Source organism: Sciurus vulgaris (assembly GCF_902686455.1).
Source record: "Sciurus vulgaris genome assembly, chromosome: 12".
NCBI lineage: Eukaryota > Metazoa > Chordata > Mammalia > Rodentia > Sciuridae > Sciurus > Sciurus vulgaris.
The window spans coordinates 54,263,533-54,273,242 of record NC_136473.1 but is presented as its reverse complement, the minus strand read 5'-3'; the positions used below and the strand labels follow the sequence as shown (position 1 = coordinate 54,273,242).

The following is a 9,710-nucleotide window of genomic DNA, read 5'->3' as shown; positions in this document are numbered from 1 at the left end:
ATGCTGCCACTTGAAGTTTCATGGATTTGTAGTTTCTAGGGAATTGTCTCAACATGCTTGATCTGGACTTTAGAAAATGGGTCTTTTTTTTTTTTTTTTTTTTTTTTGGTAACGTATCTTCTTAAATGACTAGAACATTTGCATGCATCTATTTGGGTGACCTAAGGCATTCTAATAATTTCATAAACCCTGAATAGACCTGATATTAAAGATGCCACGTACTATACATACTTAGAACCTACATGATCATAATACAAAATCACACACAGGAAATTTTCAGTTCATATAATTTATTGCAGTTAGCACACAGTTTAAAAATTCACCAACACACCAATAGTACAAAACTAAACAGCATTATAAGTTATTCCCCCCTCAGGAAAATAAAACATACTATGATTGTCAAAGCTAGATGTCAGTCTAAGTTTTAGAACAAAGGAAGAATGTGAAACTAAGAAAAGGAAAAAGCAATCACTCACGATGACCACAAAAAGAAAATCCAAAAGAAAGTCCGTTTTCTCACAGACATTGATTGTCTTCTCTAAATTAATAAAAATTATTTTAACATAAACTGTATTTAAAAAAAAACTAGAAACTCTTCAAGTAACTAAAGATAATGCTCCAAGGCCATTTTCACAGCTTTTTTTGTTTGTTTGTTTGCTTTAAATGCCATTACAGCCAAATTAACACACATTTGACCAAATATTTCCAAAACAGTCCAGCAACACACAATGGAGTTTTCCATTCAGTATCTTAAGCACAAAAATAGGCTATGTTTACAGTAGTTAAGGCGATCAAATTTTAAACAAAAGCAATTAAAAAAAAAAAAAAAAGGGAAAAACAGCAAACGTTTTCCATGCTACTCCCATAGACCTTATTTGTAAGTGCAAGACAGGAAAACAAACACTGTGCAAAATGCTTTTGCCCTGTGTGCTGGTCATTAAAACCACACGTTGGGCTGCAGCCTCTGCTGCCGATACACATAGTCTACTAACCCCCTTCCCCATGTCAATCAAGGCAGTCCAGTCCTTTCAGCCTGGGGCTTTTTCAGTCCATAGAATCTTTTCATGAGTGGGGGGGGGGGGGGTAAGGAAGAAGGGGAGAAAAAGAAAAGGGGAGCAAAAAACAGAGAAAATGACCTATTGTCAATTTGTGCAGTAGTTATTCTAAAAATGCTCAACTGGGTAAATGTGTACACCTAAACTTTGAGCTGGTATGGGTTTTGTGCAATTAGAAGTTTGTTATAAATGCACACTGCACATGCAAATCTTTAAGCCGTTTGTAAACATTTATATGTTCCTTGTTATGTAGCAAAGTTATCAATTTGCAGCTTAAGTTTTTATTCAGCTTAACAGTTCAACTTAAAGACAGTGGGAAAGTCAATTTAAATTATATAAAATAAAAAAAAACAGTGCATTTACGTTCTTCATAACACCAGTTTTTTTTCCAAATGGTGCTATTTTTCTAAGGAAATTAAATAATTTTAAACTCACTCGTTAAAGTTATACAATGCAAACAAAGACAAAAAATATATTGAAACTCATGCATTTCTGTAGCGTTAATATTTACTTTTCAAGACTCAACTAAGAGCATCAACACAACCTGTCAAGTTCTTTGACATCCCCCCCAGCCCATGTAATCAATTACAGTATACAAGAACAGTAATTCACATTTTTAAACACACAGTTCAACACTGCTGAAGCTGCAATATCCTTTTTCATCCCAAGCAAACCTTCACAAAGACAGTGTCCCAGTGATCCCAGTGTACTTGCAGAATTTCTCTCATTGGGAACCGTCAGAAAACCAGAAGTTGCCACAGAAAGTTTTAAGTCAACTGCTTGTTTAAAAATAGATAATCCAGCATTTCAGAAATTTTCCATTTGGGTCTAAAAGCATTCAGGTTTCCAACAGCCAGAAAAGATTCATGCAATTTGAGACACAGAGGCTAATAAAACTGGAGGGAATTTCTTTTTACTTTAAAAAACAAAACCAAAACAAAAAAAAACAAATGTGGGGCACGAAAAGAGCTCAAAAGACAACACCGTGTTGACAAAATTAAGCCGTATGAAAGCATTTTGTGCTAGGACGATTTGTTTAGAAGTTTCTTATTGGCTTACTTTGCCTACCCTCAAAGGAAAGACACCTCTCTATTCTCAGACTTGCTCTAAAAAGTTTCTTTTATCAGAATGCTAAATTAGTGAGATTCTCATGCTATTATTCTAAAGTGCAAAAACAAGTTAAGATCCCAACTTTTTAGTTCCAGGAAACAAGACTGCTTTTAGACCGTACCACAACTATATAGAGATCTATGTATATATATGTATATATATATATTATTTATATATATATATAAAATTATTTCCAAAGTTCTTGAGAGCTATCTTCTAAGGTCCAGTCTCTGACAGTAGGCAAGCTCAGTGCTTCACTTTTGACCGACAAGGAGTTCACCAACTCACAGTGGAACTTGCGAATGTGTCTGTACAGGTCTCCAGACTGCGTGAACCTGCGCTCACACCACTTGCAGGCATGCGGCTTCTCGCGGGTGTGCACCACGGCATGGCGGCTCAGGTTGTGCGAGTACTGGAAGCTCTTGCCGCACTGGGTACACGTGTAGGGCTTCTCTCCCGAGTGAGTCCTCTCGTGGCGTTTGAGGGTGTACATGCAGGAGAAAGTCTTCCCACACAACGAGCACGTGGGCACATTGACATCGGCGGCAGGCTTGCTGCGGATGCCGTCCTGCTCGCGAAAATGAGTGCTCAGGTGGATCTGCAGAATGTGGGGGCTGGGGAAGACTTTGTTGCAGAGGGGGCACATGAAGATCTGGCCCGCAGGGCTCAGGATGTTGGACACATAAGGGAGCAGACTGCTCTCCATGCCCCCTTCCACCTGGACACGCTCGCTCTCCGGGGTCATCATTTCATCATCGCTGGCTTTGTCCTCCCGATCCAGTTCCCTCAAGACAGAGTCCTCCCTCAGAGGAGCCAGATGGGCCGGCTCATACTGTACCCTGTTATTAGTGCTCACACTTTCTTTCACAGTGCTATGTTCCATGTCATAGTCATTAGTGCCAACATCACTCTCATCACAGGAAGCCTCTTTCTCCACCTTCACCTGCACCAGGTTGCTTCTCAGCACGTCCTGTGAAGAGAAATAAGAGCTGTTCAGATTTTCAACTCCTGAAAGGCTGGACTTGACAGACAGGTCCAGCACACAGTCAACATCTGCCGAATCCCTCACGGAGGTGACAGACCTCTGGGACAAAGACTCTGTTGAGCTGCAGGGGCTGGCTACTGTTTTTCCAGCTGCTGTGGCGTGTGGCTCTGCCTCTCCGCCAGCCTGAGGGATGCCTGCTGAGTCTGAGGGCAATCGCATCCACATGTTCCCAGGCTCGGCCGCCAAGTCCCTTTTGCTGGGCAGGATGTTCAGTTTTTCATCTTCTCCTTCATCTTCATCACTCGGCAAGTCGCCTGCCATGTGGCTGCTGCCATCGGAGAGGCTCTCGACTTTGTCCGAACAACTTGAAGCATCTTCTTCCTTTTTGGTGCTGTCTGCCTCCGTGGTAGCTTTCTCTTTCAGCTTCTTTTTGCAGACTTTGACAATGTCATACATGTGGAGATAACTGGCAGCTGCTAGCACGTCTTCAATGGGCAAGTCTTTGAACTGGAGTTTCCCTTCATACATGAATTCAAGCAGGAGAGCGAAAGCTGGGGCTGTAACAATGTCGCTGTTCAGATGAACAATGTCTCTTTTGTCCAGCTGGTCCTTGTAAAAGAGGTGGAAATACATGCTGCATGAAGCCAGTACAGCTCGGTGTGCTCGGAACTGGGCATCTCCCACCAGAACAGTGCAGTCACAAAGAAAACCCTGGTGTCTCTGCTCGCTCAGACACTGCAGCAAATGTCTACTATGGTCTGGAAACTCCATACTGTCTTCATAACCTGGGAAAAGAGGAATTTCTCATTAAAGCATGGTCGGGAATAACTTTTCAGCACTCTAGCCCCCACCAAAAAAAAAAAAAAAAAAAAATCTGCCTTGGCCGCCGAAGTACATGTCCCTGAATTTTAATCAGGCTTATGACCCACAGACTACCAGATTACACACACAAGACCAAAATACCAGAAGAAAAGCGTACACTTTCCAAACTTTCTTACCCCAGCCAAACGGTCTCTGATGCATCCCCACCTTCCCTGAACTTTTGGTCAAGTTTTAAAAGCCTTCATTTAACCACAGCCTCTTAACTGGGAACAAGAATTCAGATCTCTTTCAAAAGAAACTTGACTAACTCTCATCAAAGTATGTCCCACAAAACCTACATGGTAACTTTAATTTCAAAGGGGAACAACTCACATAATAAACAAAGGAAAGTCCCAGATACATTCTGGAAGATTTAAGAAAACTTGTTCAACCATTCTTTTTATTGTATTACTTTTGATACCTGGCTACACTTAGAAGGCACAGTTTGAATACACACATTTGGTTGAATCAAGAAAAAAAATGAAATTGCATAATTAGTCCAGAAATTAGCAAACAACTTACTTTTAAAGTCAGAGTGTTACAACAACAAAAGCACTGTGTATAAAAACAGATGTTAATGCCTTAAGATTTGCAGGTATAGCACACATGTACGAGATCAGAAGGAACTACACCAACAGATGGAAAAGATCATCTTTACTATGAACAAATCCAAAGATTTTTTTTTTAAAACGAATTGAGGGATAAAAAAGTTCTATTTCTTTGTAGAACCTATGCTTCAATGATATTAGGAACCATAGGGGTTTTATTTAACTGTGAAAATTCTCATCTAAACTTTGATCCGCTACAAGGCAAAAGAAGTATCATATTAAAAATTCGAACTTTAAAAAACAGAGGCATATCACTCAAATGAGACCCCAAAGCTTTACAGATTTAAACATTTTTTGAAATTGACTTTCTAGAAAAAAGACACCTTTTTTTTTTTTTTTAGCTCTGCCTCACCTCTGCTAACAGAAAATACTTTGTTTCAATATAATTGGATATATTTTGTTTTCCCACTCGCTTCTATTCAACTATGCATCTTTGCCTTTTTATCTGCTGAGGGAGGGTAAGAGGGATCAGAAAGACAGAGATGTACAAAGGGTCAAAATTCAACAGTGGTGGGCAAACTCCTTAAAAATAAAGAAAAACCTGACTTCCCCTTTCCTGTGACCAGAGGAAGGTTCCATACCATCCATCTAAGCAAGTGCATTTTGGGAATGGATATGGATAAGTTTATATTCACGAATTACTTTCCTCCTCCTTCTATACTTTGCTCAATATAGATTAAAACTTTCATCCTAACCCCAGATACATTCTGCAAGATGCCACCGCTAGAATAAACCAAGATTTACAATACAATCACTTTAAGTGCCCCACAGCTAACATCAATCCTAATCCTTGAGAGGGCTAAAAATAAAGATTGGAGGGCAGCTCACAAGGTAGCCGTGATCAAATTAGGAGGCTGAGAGGACAGAGAGGGACGAAGAAGGAAGCTTATAAACATCTGATCCAGCTGACTGTGGCCATATGGCAGCTGCTGCCCAGATAAAGAGATTAAGAATAGAGGAGTGCGATTACAGCTGTCTGGCCAATTCAGGCAGCTCAAATCTACAAGTTCTAAATTAGTCGCTAACACAAAAACTCCTGCAAATAATTATTGTTATGTTGAAATAAAAGATCTCTTAAATATATATTTGAAAGAGAAATGAGGAAACCAAACTATTCTCCTGAGAACAAAAGTTTTTTTTTTCCCCCTTCTTCTTCTTCTTAAAAAACCTCCGGTTTCAAAAGCACTACAGCTGTATGTTTCAGTAGTGCTGCTGAATGTTTTGAAGAATAAAGTTTCACAGTGGAATTAATTACACAACAATCTAGCTTCTTAACTAGAATAATCTTCTCATATAAGTTTGAATACTGAATTCCAGACAGTTTACTATTTCTGCCCCCCTCAAGCAAAAGGAATCTAAAAGAGCAGTGGAACAACAAAAAAGCATTTTAATCCAAAGTGATCTCAAAAGCAATATTTCAAAGCCTTTCTTAACATTTCAAAACTTGAAATATTTCAGTGTATTAAAGTTATTTACTTGCTCAAGTAAAAGGGATAAAAATTAACACTAAGCAAGCCCAAGACTTTCAACTTCAGTAAGATCGTCACTTAATACTCAATTTCATATATTATTCCTAAATGGGCTAGAAAAGTAATGTGATCTTTTTACAATTAGATAAACAAAACACCAAAACAGAAATATGCTCAATCTAATCTCTTGCTACTCCTACCTTTAGGACACATAAACCTGATTAAGTCCTTTCCTCTGAGTCTTGCTGGCTCCAGGTCTGTTACATCGGTGGAAAAAAAGCAGACTAAGAGAGACAGATGCAAAGTGGAGATGATGTTAGAGAGGAATGAGATACCTTCTCCACCACAGATCCGCACACACTAACTCCCTGTCTGTGTGTTAGAATAAAAGGCTGAGGGATGGCAGGCTGTCAGCTGCTCTGACATCATGTTCAGATGGAAATGCTACCTCCAGCTGTGCTCCTTTTAATGCCATATGCTACTCCTCTACACTCCTGCCACCAGCTTTTTCTTAGGAGAACTTTTCTCTTCTGTTAGTATAAACAAAATACTTCAAAGTCTTCCTTTTTTTCCAAACTTTCTAACAGAAGAAATTGAAAAACTCAGCATATGGAGTTCTACTGTATTTATGGAATGGCAACACTTCTGTCTTAAGTTGGTGGACTGGCTTACATACTGACAGCACACTCAAGCCACGGTGCTATTCAGGAAATCCAGATTCACTTTTATTCAACTCCAACGTTTAGTTTCAAAGGCAGCTTAGGGATATTTTTAAACCAACCCATTTGACATCTCCAGTCCCATTTCAACATTATTACAGCACTCTTTTTTTTTTCCCTGCAGAGATAATGGTATACATCTCCAAAATGTTGGCAGACTTATTAAGAACTATTACTTCAGCCTGGTTCACCTTATTATTTCATTCTTACTTAACAACTTATCTACAACCACCTTCTCAGGAAAATTTCTCACACTGCCAGAGTTAATGCAAATTTCAATTCTCAGTATCAACAAAGCTGAAACTGCACTTTCTGAAATCCTGGAAAGTATTTCAGTTCAATGAGAAAGATTAATAAACTAATGCAACCTGCTATAGTTATTTAAAATGAATGCTGCACCTGCATATCTGATCTGTCTGCTCAGGAAAAGCAGAACCTTGTCTTCCCCTTGATCTGTGTCCCATAACAATCTTTTTATTTATTTATTTTGGGTCACTCTGTAATGTTCATGATCACAAGAAAATTTTTCAGGGGAGGGGGGCTGGGAGGAACCCAGGTCTCCTAAGTTGGGGAACTTTTTGGTTAGAGTTTGTGGGTCTTTTCTAGTGGCTGATGAAATTGTAATGTAACCCGGGTTGGGCTCGGCAGAGCTGGGCTGACCAGTGCCGTGCAAGGTGCTGCGACAACTATGAATGTCAAACACATCACAGACTCTTGGGAGGGTGAGGAGTAGAAAAGGAACTGGGGCCCCAGGAGCAAGTGTCCCAACCCCCCACCCCCGCTTAGATAACCACATGGTTCTTCTTAGAAAACCGTGGCAGAGTAACAAACCCCAACATTCTCTCCTGTCCTCCCTTTCCCAAAGTCACAAACCTAACTTTCCCTAACTTCGTGGTAAATGACATAATTATGAACACCAAGTTCATGAGCTACTCTTTGGAGATAAATTCCTTCCCAGCTACACAACCTATTCTCCATAAATGCTCTCGCCCCATTCCTATATATCAGGCATTAATCACCCCATTTACCCAGTGGGGTGGGGGGGATGAGTGACAGTTTAATGAGCCCCAAGCACCGCAATGGGCCAGTGACTCCCACTCCACAAATCAACCCCTTCACATCTCGCTACCGGTGGATCCATATAGGTTTTCAGAGATTGGGGTTTTGTTTTTCAAAGAGGTGGAGGCGGGGGTGCGGAGTAGTGGGGGTAGTGGGGAAGAAATGCAAATCTTTACGTACTTCTCTGTGCAAAGCACACGGAGAAAGAGGAAGGTTAAAACCACAGGGAAGGAGGTGGAAGACGTAGAGCCGGTGCAGCAGGAAAACACCTTAAACAACAGCGGAGAAAACAGACCCGGGTCACGGCAACAACAAAAGAAAAGTCGTAAGAAGAAGCCGGGGGGAGGAGGGTGGTTGCCACCGCTTCCCCGACGCCACCGCGCGCGAGCCCCCGGGGCCTCCAGGCAACTGCACCAGCCCGGGAGGGGCCCCCTCCCCCGTCGGCGCCCTCCCCCCGGGCGCCACTGCAGCTGCACCGGTCCCCGGAGCCGCGGCCGTCCCGGGCGCCACTGCAGCTGCGGCGGCTCCCAAGCCCCCTCCCCCAGCCCGCCGCCCTCCGCACCCGAGAGGCGCCACCGCAGCTGCACCGGCCGGGAGCCCGCCCCGCGCCGCAGCTGCACCGGCCCGGGGGCGCGGCGCGGAGCCGGCAAGCCCGCACCCCGCCCGACCCCGCAGCTGCAGCGGCCCCGTCCCCGCGCCCGGGCCTCCCGCAGCTGCGCCGCCCCAACAGCTCCAACCACACAAACTAACTCCACTCACAGGGCACCCCCGGCCCGGCCCGCCCTCCGCCCGCACTGCCCCGCCGGCCGGGGCCGCACAGCTGCGCCCCCACCCGCCAGGGGCCAGGGTGCGGAGGGGGCGCCGGGTCAGGGGCCAGGGGCCGGCACCCGGACTCACACGGAGCGGCCCTAAGTCACCGCGTCCCTGCCGCCGCCGCGTCCTCCGCCTCCTCCGCCTCCTCCTCCTCCTCCTCCTCCTCCTCCTCCCGGGCGCCGCCGCCGCCGGACTTGGTGGGCTTCCTCCTCCTCTTGCCCCCCTCCCTCCCGGCCCCCCCACCCCCCAATCCCGGCTCCGTTGCCCGCTCCCCCCGCCCCTCCCTCCCGCCCACCCCGCTGGCAGCCGGAGGAGCGCGACGGAGCGAAGAGGGCCCCACTCTCAACGGCTCCCCATGGCAGCAGCCCAGCGGCGGCCGCAGCCTGCCAGACACAGCGAGGGAGCGAGCGAGGGAGCGAACGCGAGCCGCCGGCCGGGGGGTGGGGGGGCACGGGGGGGCGGGGGAGGGGAGGGGGCGGGAGGACGCACCACGCACGCACGCGGCGGCGCCGGCCAGATGTTCCCCCAGCCCGCCCCTCTCCTCCCCCGCCTCCCTCCTCCCGCGATGGGCGTCTGCGATTGACCGAAAGCCGCAGGACTGGCGCTCCCCGCCCGCCCCCAGCCCGCAGACTCTCCCAATAGGAGGACGACTTTTCAGGAGGGCGGAGGGGACGGTGGGCAAAAGTCGGACTGACAGGGTGTTCTAGCCAATGGGAGAGGCAAACCAGACCTGCCGCACGCTCGTGCCAATCACAGGCAAAGAGTATTGTGGTGGGCGGGGCCCTGGCGGGCGGGGGCCGGTAGCAAAGCGGCGCGGGGCGGAGTCCTCGGGCGCAGCGGCGGTGGCGGCAGCGGCGCCCCTCTGGGTGACTTGGCCGTGAGAAAGTGAAAGGAGCCCGCAGGCGGCAGCGACAGCTGCGCTGGGAGGGGCTTGTTTCCAGGCTCCGAGGCCCCGCGCGCTCTGGGGGAGAGGAGCAAGCTTTTCGTGTGCACCGTGACGACCATAAATATACTTTAAAACACACTAGTGC

General features: G+C 45.7%; 1 protein-coding gene across 5 annotated transcripts; it reads right to left on the bottom strand.

Moving 5' to 3' along the window:
* Window positions 1-823: 823 nt before the first annotated feature.
* Window positions 824-8,852, bottom strand: ZBTB18 (zinc finger and BTB domain containing 18). Of its 5 annotated transcripts, XM_079106540.1 has the most exons (4): window positions 8,764-8,827; window positions 8,047-8,135; window positions 6,289-6,372; window positions 824-3,935 (listed from the first exon to the last, which is right to left on the bottom strand). In XM_079106540.1, the coding sequence occupies exons 3-4, from the start codon at window positions 6,299-6,301 to the stop codon at window positions 2,353-2,355; spliced, it is 1,596 nt and encodes a 531-aa protein (XP_078962666.1). In that variant the 5' UTR covers window positions 6,302-6,372; window positions 8,047-8,135; window positions 8,764-8,827; the 3' UTR covers window positions 824-2,352. The 5 variants fall into 5 exon arrangements, with proteins under 5 accessions (XP_078962666.1, XP_078962668.1, XP_078962667.1 ...); XM_079106542.1 differs by lacking the exon at window positions 6,289-6,372; XM_079106541.1 differs by lacking the exon at window positions 8,764-8,827 and having other exon boundaries at window positions 8,047-8,352.
* Between the last annotated feature and the right edge of the window lie 858 nt (window positions 8,853-9,710).